This window comes from Pristis pectinata, chromosome 9, assembly GCF_009764475.1.
Source record: "Pristis pectinata isolate sPriPec2 chromosome 9, sPriPec2.1.pri, whole genome shotgun sequence".
In the NCBI taxonomy this organism is placed as follows: domain Eukaryota; kingdom Metazoa; phylum Chordata; class Chondrichthyes; order Rhinopristiformes; family Pristidae; genus Pristis; species Pristis pectinata.
Genome location: NC_067413.1, coordinates 51,138,720 through 51,151,394, shown reverse-complemented (window position 1 = coordinate 51,151,394; position 12,675 = coordinate 51,138,720). Strand labels below are relative to the sequence as shown.

Below are 12,675 nucleotides of genomic sequence, written 5' to 3'. Positions count from 1 at the left end.
AAAGCATGGATAACCTGCTGATTAAATCAGCAGTTGGTCCCACAGTGAAGTCTTTGGGCCCAATCTGCATGTTAAAGCATGACCTACCAGCTTTGAGCATGTTTCTTCCTCACTTGTTCAAAAGAGCAGATGAAGATTATAGACTATGGAATTGGTGGAGGTGGCTCTAACTGCTTGCCTGATCAGTTTACATTGGGTCAGCAGGTTAAAATTATCCATAGAGAATTGTATCCAGTTATCTAATTATCTGTTAATAATGTATATTATTTGAACTTCAACATAAAATGTACATTGATGTTATTGGGAGTATGATAACAAGCATGTAAACCATTTTCTGTAGGCCTTTTAGAATGGAAGGTCTTCTAAGCCTATTAAAAAAAACTTCTAAATGGAGTACCTGAAATGTAGCTGGATATTTAATACAATATAATAGAATCTGGATAACAACCATCATATAACTAGCTTGAGTCCCAGGCTATCCATCTCTTGAACATCTCATTGGGGAGATGTTCATCAGTCAGAACAATGGTTGCAGCAGCACATGGAAGAAAGGTACTCTATCTCAAGAACTGGAAGAATGTAAAGCCCAGAACACCGACATTATTGTCAAAGCACACACCCTACCAACCAATTGGGAAGCAGAAATTAGAACAGTTTAGGAGAATTTGCAGTTTAGACTGTCTTAACCCTTTGAAATTTAAGTATTATAAACAGAAAAAAATTAGAAATCTTCTTAGCTTTTATAGGGTCATAAATAATTATTAGAAGAAGGGAGACTATCATAAACTTGCTACAACATTTCTTGATGACTTTCTCGTTGATCAAATCAATTACGTAAATAAACTGTTTGTACAGGTATCATTTGTTTGCCAATGGTCAATTGAAGGATCTAATGCAAATTGGAAAATGCAGCTCACTGTTCTTTAAAACAGTGTAATGGCTATATGAATGAATCTTGTTCATGAAAACATGCAGAGCTTTACTTCGTACTGGCAGGATGCTCTGGAGCATAACGTATGCACATATTCTAGAAACAAAAGTACAATAAAGGGAAAGAGGAAACCAAGAGAAAATAAATCTGTTGCCATTGATATACTTTTCTGCATTTTCCAAATGATAATATTTTCAGATATACAGTGCCTTTACCTGAACCCTAGGAACAAAAGGCGCTGTTCTTCTACTAAGGCTTTGGCTCTGGTAAGCAAAATTAAACAACAAAGAAAATAAATAAAACCAAACTAAAGGGATACATCCACACTCAGACACTTAAAGAATGCTTTAAAATGAAAATCAGATACAATTACAGCAAAAATGATTAACAATATCGCCCACAACACACTTCTTTGTTCAATAGTACATAGAGGTGACATTATAATTGTACAAATACAAACCATGTTAAGCTCTTATATCTGGAAAAAAATTCCTTTAGGCAATCAATAAACAAACTCTTTTAAGGAATCATCTTGATTGTGTAATACCTAATGACTGAGATCTGGATTTCAGAGCTAATTCTAGATTTTTGAAACTGCACCGATTGTCTGATGTTACACTACACAACACCTGGATTCAGTAATTTAAATGCTGAATTTGTTGGCACTGGGATTTTTAATGTAACTATTTCAAACTGAATTTCAGTTTTGGGCACACTTGAATTTTTATTCTCTTTCTATTGATTCTGTCAAAGCCAAAGTACACCAAATCAGCAAGAAAAGTCCTATAATTCAGCTATAAAAGAAGTTACAGTAATGATTCAGAGAATGCCCTAAGGATATAATGGTAAAATTGCAAAGGGGAAATAGCAGCAATGACGTGTGAAAGGGCATCACCTTGGGTTTAGAGGTTGTATTTTATAGCAAACAATCCAAGGAGAATAAATTATGATTAAGTGTGAACTTGAAAATATGTCCTTAATATATGCATATTAACCTATTTGGGAATATTGTTCTCAAATAATTAATTGTTATATACTCAGAAGTTCTTTCCCCATAATTTACTATACTGGTGTCATACTAAAAAATCAGCTGCATGTAACAATAAACTCAAATGTCTTACTTAAAATTGTTACATGGAAGTGAGTTAATTTTTGAATTTCTTAGGAAAGTTTTCTCTTGCTTATTCACTTCTTCATAAACACACGCACATACTTCAAGCTTTGCAGTTTGTCTGTACAATTGAAAATGGCAGCTTTGGCAATATAGACTGAGGATAAAGTGCATTTTAAATTATTTGTTAAATTTCTTAGAGATATGGAAACAAGGTATTCTGACAAAAGATCAAAAAAAATTAAAGTGAAAGTGTTAAATTATATAACCAACTGACACCTGACAGAAACTTGATTGTGTTCAGTCAAATCACCTTTAGTAAAGTATTTTGGATATTTGGATGTTATTTCTGGGATAATTTGAACTTTAACACACACACAAAATGGAGTCCTCGAAATTCTTCTGTGCTATAAATACTGTGTTAAACCACCAATGAAGGACAAGTCAATGCCGCCACAATAAAACTATTATGTACCAGGAGCAAGGTAGCCTGCACTCCTTATGTACACAAAGGTTATTTCCTAAGCTAACTCCACCACTGAAGAGCTAGCATAGGAACTCAGATAGATTGTTTGCAAGACATTTGTAGAGATGGACAGGGAATGTAGGGTCAGAGCTTCAGTAGATGGGTGGGGGAAGGAAATAGGACCATATGAGTCATCAGTAGCAGGGAGATAGAAGGAATGCTATCAACCTCAGAGTTAGGTTGAAAGAAGGTGGTTCAAGACACTGTTAGGTCAAGGTACATTGGTTGGGCCCCAGGAAGACCTGCAGTAAAGGTTAAATACTTAAACTGAAGGGGGTTTCTCTGTGGGTGGTTCAAAGCATCAGACTTCATAGTCTTGGACCTAGTCTTAGACCTTGGGAAGGTAATTCCTCCTTTTGCACAGCTCCAGCGACCTGACTTCAATTATGGTGTTTGGCACTTCTGTGTGGAGTTTGCCTGTTCTCCCTCTGACTGCGTACTTTATCCCAGATGCTCCAGTTTCCTCCCATATCCCAAAGGTGTATTGTTAGTAAATTGGCTACTGTAAATTACCCCTAGTGTAGGTAGAGGGTGTTGATGGGCATGTTAGAGAGAATAGGCTACAGGGAAATAAGGGAAGAAATGGGACTGTTGGGAATGCAGTGAGAGCCAGCATGAGAAATACTTGGGCAGCCCCTCTATTAAACCTTGCTGATGTATGCCCCACAGTTATTGTAAAGACCTGCTTCTGCATGAATGGCACACATTGCCCCAATCACTTGTACAAAGTGAATTAATTTATGAGTAATTCTGCTTTAAGTGTGGAATGACACAGGAGAACGCTTACTGGCAATGTTGCTTGGGACAAGTTAGGGATTTAATTAACAGTGAATCAATGTGGCATCCATGCATGTGTTACCTGGAAACCTATGCATGCCATAAGCATGCCATTCACACTGAGGCACCCAGAAGCAATTTGGCAAACTTCAACAAATGCTTCATAAGTAACAGCAATCAGTTTTCCAGCTGAATTCTGTTGCATAGCATTCATAAATGTTGTGCAATGCGGTGGATTCCAGACTGAAATTCTTTAATTTAACACTTGTGTATTTTCCTTATCTGACTCAGATTGATTCTTGAGAAGACAATAACTGGGTTAAGCACAAGTCCAGAATGCATTCAGACTATTTCAATTGATTGGCAGGGATGTTTATAAGGTCCTGATAGATTGGCAGGTTGGAGTTGGAATCTATCCATTGAAGTGCTCAACATGAGACTGCTGTGTCTGATTTATAGTCAAGAAGTACTGAAAGAACTGGCAGCCAAGGCAGTGATGTTGTCTTAAGCATGCCAGATATTACTCAGATAGTACTGTACAGTTGGTCTGTGAATATTACCTTCCTAATTGGTGCACAGTTGTAGCTTTCCTATTTGTATAGGCTACTTTCTGAATAATATTCACTCATGATTTAATTTTTGATGCTGGCCTTTCTAAATGTTTGCAAAAATTTAGTGAGTGAACGATTATTACAGCCGGGTAATATGGTGGGTACTTTCACCATAAATTTGAGTGAAGCCCAGGCTCTCATATTGTTTATGTGGAACTCTGTAATTACTGACATTGCTGAGTTTACCCTGTGGCACTATGTCTGGGTTATTTACCCATATGTTCAGGTCCAATGTTAACAGACTTTTAGCCAACTGTTAGAGACATGGTTAGGATGGGGAGTGCTACATTGTCAACATAATGAGTCTATATTAAACACATCACCTTGAGATGGTTTAAGAGCAAGAGCAGTGTGGTGTATTACTGCTACCTAATCACACAAGGATGTTACCCCAGAGAAAATGAGCTGATTCCACTCTCCATGTCATTGTCACCTATCTAGGACAGCTTACAAACATTGTACTAGGGAAATTAAATAATAACATACCTTAGTCTGGATCAAAAATGATACAATAATAAGACCAAGTAATCTGCAGAATTTTTGCTGATCTCTCACTGTCACTCTTGCAGTGAATGACAGAATTCACCAGAAAGAGCAGCAATCTAGGTGAGCAAAATCTGCTGCTAATGCTATGATTTCCCAACTTCCTTTGTAAAGAAATGGATTTTCTACCTGGCCGTTTAGATGTTGTCATTAGGGAAATAATGCTTTAACTGAATTATTGGCACATCTAGCCATTAGTTAGCCGCATGACAGCTGGTAAAAGTTTTTTCTTTAAGTAACTCAATTGGTCCCCTAGTACTGGGGTAATAGGTACTTGGCTTTGTTTTTGGGAGGACAGACATTCTCCCCTCTCCCCACGTAGGTTCTTACCAACAAAATATCAGCTATAAATGTCATGTTGGCTGCTTTCATCATACCCTCCAAATAAGGTCCTGCTGGAGGACACAGGTGGGTGCAATGGCTGTGGAATTGCTGGGACCACTTAGCATAGAATTTGGGGTGATCATTATTTGATAAGTAAATATTTTCAGCTGGCCTAAATGTTTGTTGCGAATAATTGCTCTTGGTCACAATGATACCTAAAGATTTTATGCACACATTCTGAAACTGAAATCAAAAACATTTTTGTAAGAAGTATCAACCATGGTCACCAAAAATAGTCAATTCCTGACCCTGAAATTCACCTTGTTCTGAAATTTTGCCACTTCTACTTAACAATATGGCAGGATTTCCAAATCAACATCTGGATGATATTCTGAATACTTTGCGAATATACATGAATATCATATTAGTGCAATTAATCAGAGGTGAAATACTAGAAAATTCAAGTATGACATATAATTGGTGATTACATACTGAAAGCTGTCCAGGCAGGAATTGTGGAGCATCTCGCAACATGCTTGGGCTCATGGGAGAAGTTACAGAAATAGAAGGGCGCTCCATCTTCTGGGATTCAAAGGAGCTAGAACCTGTTTATATAAGTTGTTATTGTTAAGTTCATAAGTTGAATTTTGCATGTTTATTGCTAATGGATGAATAAATACCTGAACAGCTATAATAAATCTATATAAAATGTTAAATCAAATGCATGGATATTAAATAAATTAGTAACACCAAAATGGCAATGAAATCTTAATTTTATATCTGGACAAACGAAGGCATGAACTTACTGACAGAGCATTGTACTAATCCAGGTGATTTATGCCACTGCTCATGCTCTGTCTGGTCCACTACCCACATTTTCCCTTCCACAATCCCCATGCTAGTCTCATGGCCACACTAACCACCTGCAGTTGTGCAGCTTCCAGAGTCCAGCGGTTCTGTAGTATCAAATCCTTATTCGCTGTTTATTTCAGTTATCTCTCATAATCAGACATTTTAAAACACTTAAGATTGATTTGGATGGTGACAATTAAATGATTATTCAAAGAATAACTTATAAAACACAATTAACTGCTACTAATTGATTAAAATGCATATACAATGAAGTAAAGAAAAATAAACAAAATGCCTTTTTAATAATGGTTGGTAACCACATTTGATATCATGCTGGATGCCAGTGTAAGGGTGAAGGATCAGATACAAAGTGTGTACAGCTTCTCAGCTCAGTAAATTACAAAACTACTACTAGACTCATTGGTGAATCCAGGGGCAAAGTGAGAGGTCAAATATCCTCCATATCCAACCTCCACCATGTTGCAATGTGCATGACCAGACTACACTGATTTGCTTTCAGCATGAATGAATCCAGCAGTCTGACAATTATTTCTTATATTTTAAAATAATTCTTCTGTTTTCTAAAAAAAAGTGGGCTGAAAGATGGAGGAAAGGCTGAAACTCTTCAGTTCATGCATTCACCACATTAGAATTCTTCTGTTAATAGTTCACATAAATTAATTTTATTGCTGCTATTGTAAAGGAAACTTTACATTGATAAAACACATTGATTTATTTTGTAATACATTCTGTATGGTTAGAACCTGTCCAATCTCCATTTGTACCTGAGAAAGGCCACAGAAAAAAATGCAAGAGGTATTGTATTAATCAAGCTAACTGGAGTGTGTTCATCAAAAGAATTCATAAAATATATTGACATGGGTCATTTTGATAACAGTCAACATGCAACTTATACACTGAGTTAAGCTGGAATGAAGATTAATAATGTTTTTTGTATTTATGGATTTCCCAATAGAGCCAGCACACACTCTCGTGAATGCTTCTTCATTGATTTTGCAGGTCATACAACTTTTGAAAACAGGTTGCACTTCGCCCAATTTCATTTCTATAGTTTGCTGAAGAAATCCTGTAACTGCTTTACAATAACTCAAAGGCAATGGGGCAGGTTTACCACCCTGACAATAATGACTATACTGGGAGTTACCTGGGTCCATCCATGGCAGTTCCTGTTTTGTTTGTTTGCACTACCCAGCCTGGCAGCAGTTTCTTCTATCTTGCTGCTGCTGGCTGCAGATGCACTCCTCATGGAGTCCAACACAGTAGCACCAACTGTCACAGGCTTCCCAGCTCCAGGACTGGGAAGTCTGCCACTCAGTTAGTGTCATGTTAAACCTGGAACAACCAAATTGCCCCATTAAGTGAATGGCAGGCTTCAGTTTCCAGGAAGGAAGGTAGTTTTTCCATTCATTGCTTACTTTTGTTAGTTTTATATAATTTGGTTGCAGACATTTTACATATTTTTTAGTGTGTGAATTTGTTTTTCCAGGATTTAAATATTAAAATTTTTTTTTTCAATTTGTCTCAGGTGTCACTGAATGTTTGTGAGTTGGAAATACATTGTCAAACATTCAATGGCTCTGATCACACCAACAACAAATTTGATTTTATGGGTCTGTGCCGAGCAGCCCCAAGCCACCATATGAGTCTGTGCTGAGCAGCTGTACAAAGTTATTAATTTGCAAAAATAAGTAAATCCATAGAAGCGATAGAGAAAAAGAAATCAGACTTACTTGATTCAAGCTGTCCATGTGTGCTGTCTGGTATCCGGGGAATATCCCTTTAATTAACAAAAGAAACACAAGACATTTACCAATTATATTAGTGCTGCTGTACAGCACATTCACAAACTCCTACTTTTTAAAGAGTAAAATAATGTTGACTGAATTATATTTGAGAGTGAGAAGTACTAGTCCCATTAAAAATAAATCCTATGCTTTGTAGCCATACAGAAAGAATTTTCCCAGATATCAATTTTTTGAAGATGTTGGGTAGGAAAATAGGATTAGATTATGACTCAAACTCAATAATTCATAAAAGGGTCATAAAGTTTTATGCATCTTCACTCTCAGCGGGAGTTTGATTGTGCACTCCCAGTTTGCATGTGGTGATGTATGGAAGATGGTGGCCATTCTGCCCATCAGTCCTGACCTACTATTTAATAAGCATGTGACGGATCTGTGACCTAACTCCATGTGCCAACCATTTCTCTGTATTTCTTAACACCTTTTGTAAACAAAAATCCATCAGTCAATCTTATATTTAAAGTTAATGAATCATCTGGCAAATTTTTACCAGAAGAATGTTTCTCAACATCACTCATGAAGGCCCAGTATCTAATTTTTAGATAAAACATTAAGGGCCTCAACTCCCGAACTAGTAGAAATTACTTCTCTCTAGCTTTTCTATTAGTTTCCCTTTATATTTTGAAAACTACAATCAAATCACAGCTTAACTTTCTAAATTCTATGGAATACTGCTCTGAAATACAATCTACATCATATTTCTTCCAGGGTCAATATATCCTGTCCAAAGTGTGGAATCCAGTGGGTGGTGATTTTTCATGTTTTCAAAATTGCTCCTGTAATAGCTCTTCAATCAGTAAAATGTTTTCATTCTTTGCACATTATCTCCAATAACAATGACAGAGACAGTTCAGCAGAGACCAATGAGTACATCATAACCCTCCTTGTTATAGAGAGTTCTTTGAATATTTTCAAAGTTGCCTTTTACAGTCAATGCTACCATCAGGCCACAATCATTAGTTTAACTTGTTTGAGCTGGAAATCTGGTGATTATTCAGTCACTATCGCAGGCCAGCTTGACAGGTTTAAAAATGTTGTCGTCTTCAAACTCTAAATGAGGTAGCAGTAGAGCAACAGTGAATTACTCTCACATTTTCTCGTTGCTTTCAATACAGCATTTTGGATATGCAACATAAAATTGTCAAACCCTTGGGGCCTTAAAATCTTTTGGAGGTCATAAAGTACTGTATATTGTGTTCTTAAAACCAAAGTGAATCCTCATGTCAGCTCGATGCCAAAAATAAACTCCTTACTGGAAAGTTTATAAGTTACAGTCACTGTCAACATCATCTTTAAGACTTTCAGAAATGTTAACTGTTTTGGAGATGGTAGCACATGGGACTAGAAATTGATGTGGGCGTGAAAGTTGCATTATATGGTAACTGTACAGTATGTCAATGGCCATTTTGTTGTGGGCTAATTACAATACACTTCAGCTCAGCATCTCAGCCTCTAGATGTTAAGGGAATTAAGGGACCTGGGATCAGTGCAGGAAAGTGGCACCTAGGTAAAAGCCATAATTTTACAAAATGTTGAAGCAGATATGATTGACCAAATGACCTAACAGCATTCCTATTTCACTATTGATATATGCTTTCCATTGCATACTGCATCTGGAATGAAGGCCAAGTTCTCTGGGTTGATGGTGAGGGTCCGGGGTGGGGGGGGGGGGGGGGGGGGGGGGGGGGGGGGGGGAGGTGAGAGAAAGTAGGTAGTAGGAGGCCTGATTGGGGCCTACTATTTAAGGGTGTTGACAAGTCTCTTTTTGAGACTTTGCAAGGGTGCTAAGGGGAGGCAGTTGGTGCAGTGAGGGTCTGAAGATGTGTTAATTCAGCTGGCCAGAGATGGCTGCCATGTTGGGGGAGTGGGGGATTGGAAATTGGGACCTTGATTGTGGTTTTCACTGGGGGAGTTTATTAATTTGGGGGATTGTAGGAGCGATTAATCATTTTGGAGTTCAGAGAGTCAGAAGGCAGCAATTCTAACATCTGGACGATGGAGGGACTTTTGAAGTTGGGTCTTTCTTATAGCTGCATTAACCTTCTGCAGCCATGCAGCCCCTATGTCCTGGAGGTGTCAATGGTAATTATAATTGGCTTATTATTGTCACATGTACCGAGATACAGTGAAAAGCTTTGTTTGCGTGTCATGCAGACAGATCATTCCATACGTATGTACATTGAGGTGGTACAAAAGGAAAACAATCACAGAATGCATTGTCCAATGAAACAGACCAGCCAAAAGCAGCAAGGAGGTTTCAGGCAATGGATTCTAAGCAGCTTCACCAGACCTCCCTGATGGCTTCTGACTGCTCACACTGTCAAAGGCCTTGCCCATTGTTTCTAAATAAAAGTGTTCTGAAATATCTTTATTTTTTTGTTTTCAATTTTGTAAATGTAATGCACTTCAACTATTTCTATAAGTCTTCGATGATGAGATTTAAAAACAGAAATGGTTGAACTAATGATTGGAAATTCGTAGCAAGTTTAATTTTAATTGTTTAAATAATGTAAATATACAATATGTAAAGTTATTTTAAAACTTTTACCTCATGTAACTTAAGTATAAACCCAAATATTGTGAAATAAAAACCTGACCATTAATGTTTTACTTACTTTTCTTCATATGGTCAGTGACCCCATTCACATACTGTAAGTCAAGCCACACCAGATGTGCCAGCTGAGGTTGGTGTAAAGCTGAGAGACCAGATACAATGTGTATCCAGCCCGTCAGTTCAGGTTAAAATGGAATCACACCTGGGCTTGGTGTTGAGTCCAGCAACGGAGTGTAAGGTCAGATGCACAGCCACAGAATAACCTATAAAAATCAGCACAATCCAACCTATTACCTCGGAGTATCACCAACTTACTACAAATTATGGGAGCACCATTGCCACAAGGACAGAACCAATTCAAGGGTAAGATCCAGGGAGCACAGGGAGGCCAATAAAGCTATGTTTTTCAGTACTGCCTCCAACCTGGGAATATGTTTTAAAAATAGAACTGCCAACCGGCAGAAAATATTCTTAAACAGCAGTGCAGATATTATCCATTACACAGCTTTGTGCATGAAATTTGGAAACTGTCAATCACACTTCACAACATGGAAACGCCAGTTTGTATTTGATATTCATGAGATGCATCAGTGTGAAAGTATGTCAGAATTACTAATGGGAGGAAACAAAAGGGTCCTAATTCATTGTGACATAATAGCTAGATAGTACACCACCAAAATTCTTATTGCATTTGATCAGTTGTGAGTCATTCAAATTGTTTTAGAATATTTATTTGATTGAAATAGTGACAATACAGCACCTGTGTTCTCAAAATGCTGATTAAGCAAAAGGGCTTGAGGCAACGTCTGCCAGAATACAGCTTTACAATAAACACTGACCTCTCGTATCAGTACATTCTACAAAAATACCAATTAGGAACAGTAATTTTTTAGGCCACAGCCCCTTGAACCTGCTCCACCATTGAATGAGATCAAGGCTAAACTGGTGGTGACTTCCACGCTGCATTCCTGCCTACCTCTGGTAACTTCTCAACCCCTTGATTATCAAGAATCTATCTACCTCTGCCTTAAGAAAATATTCAAAGAGTCTGTTTCCAACACACCTTGAGGAAGAGATAAAAACACAAAAAATGGAAACACTCAGCAGGTAGGGCAACAATCTGTGGAAATAGGAAAAGATTTAATGTTTTAGGTCAAAGACCCTTTGCCATATCTGGGAGAGTAAAAGATCAAGTTAGTTTAAAGTTGTGGAGAGGGTGGGGGCGTGATGGACAGGACTCAGAGTATCTCTCATTGGCTGAGGATAGGGCTGCCAAGGTAAATTGATTGTTTATGGAGCCACCTGGTTGATAGATTGATGAGAAGACAGAAAACTTAGAGGGCTATGTTAAGCTGTGAAATGCAGATTAGAGTTGTGGCTAAGACATGAAGCCAAAAGAATGGTGAAATACCCAGCAGATCAGGCAGTGTCCATGGAGAAAAAAATCTGAGTTAATATTCCAGATGAATAACCTGCAGCGGAATTGACCAGTTCTGATACAAACAGAAATAGAAAGTTGCACCTTAAATAGAATTTGAAGTTGAGTTCTGAAGGCTGCAACATGTCTAGTTGGAAGTTGAGGTACTGTTCCACAAACTTAGATTGGTCTTCATTGGAACTTTGCAGGAAGCCAGACATTGATAGATCAGAATGGGAGTGGGATGGAGAATTGAAGTCAACTGGAAGCTTGGGGTTGCCCATGTGAACTGGTCAGAGGTGCTCTGCAAAGTGATCACCCAATCTGCAATTGGTTTCTCCAATGTAGGGGAGACCACATTGTGAACACCAAATGCAATATACCAGATTGGAAGAAGTGCAAATGAATTGCTACTTCACCTGAAAGGATTGTTAATGTCCCTAAATGGCTGGAAAGGACAAGGTAAAAAAGACAAGGTAAAAGAACAGGCATTGTTTCTCCTGCAGTTGCATGGAGACAACAAGAGTGCTTGGTGGAGATGGAAGATTGGAGCAGGGAGTCACAAAGGGAATGGTCCCTTCAAAACATTGAAAGGGGAGAGAGGGGAAGATGTATCTGAATCTTGTTGAAGGTGGTGGAAGTGACAAAGAATAATGGTTGGGAGGTGAAAGATGAGGACCAACAAATCTATCCTTGTTCTAGTCTGGAGCAGAGACATCTGGGAAATAGATGAGACACAGTTAAGGTCTAACAACTATTACAGAGGACAATCCATGGTAAAACAATAAGAAAGACATTTCAGAAACATGAGATCACAGCAGTTGCAAAGGAGATAGAGAAATTGGGAGAATGGAATCAGGAGACAGGATGAGAGGAAGTGTAATCAAGATAGCTGTGAGACTGTGGGCTTGCGATAGATGTTGGTCATCAAGAAAGTGAGTTCCTCAGTGATTAACATCCTTGTAGTGGATGTTGCATACTTTGAGGAAGACCATTTGAGGTACCCCACAAGGCTGCATCCTCAGCCCCCGATTCTACTCCCTATACACTCACAACTGCGCGGCCAGATCCTGCTCTAACTCCATCTACAAGTTTGCAGATGATACCACCATAGTGGGCTGTATCTCAAATAACAATGAGTCAGAGTACAGGAAGGAGATAGAGAGCTTAATGACATGGTGTCACGACAACAACCTTTCCCTCGAT

At 38.2% G+C, this 12,675-nt stretch overlaps 1 protein-coding gene across 12 annotated transcripts in view; it reads right to left on the bottom strand.

Moving 5' to 3' along the window:
- The window catches only part of rims2a (regulating synaptic membrane exocytosis 2a), an 830,253-nt gene that overhangs the window by 336,811 nt on the left and 480,767 nt on the right, over window positions 1–12,675 (bottom strand). For 9 of the 12 annotated variants that reach the window (XM_052023914.1, XM_052023904.1, XM_052023906.1 and 6 more), the window contains 3 exons: window positions 7,427–7,473; window positions 5,316–5,428; window positions 1,147–1,194 (listed from right to left, as the gene is read on the bottom strand). In XM_052023914.1, coding sequence (XP_051879874.1) covers window positions 1,147–1,194; window positions 5,316–5,428; window positions 7,427–7,473 — 208 coding nt within the window. The remainder of the gene's footprint in view (window positions 1–1,146; window positions 1,195–5,315; window positions 5,429–7,426; window positions 7,474–12,675) is intronic. The other 3 variants (XM_052023913.1, XM_052023915.1, XM_052023901.1) reach the window with 1 other exon arrangement.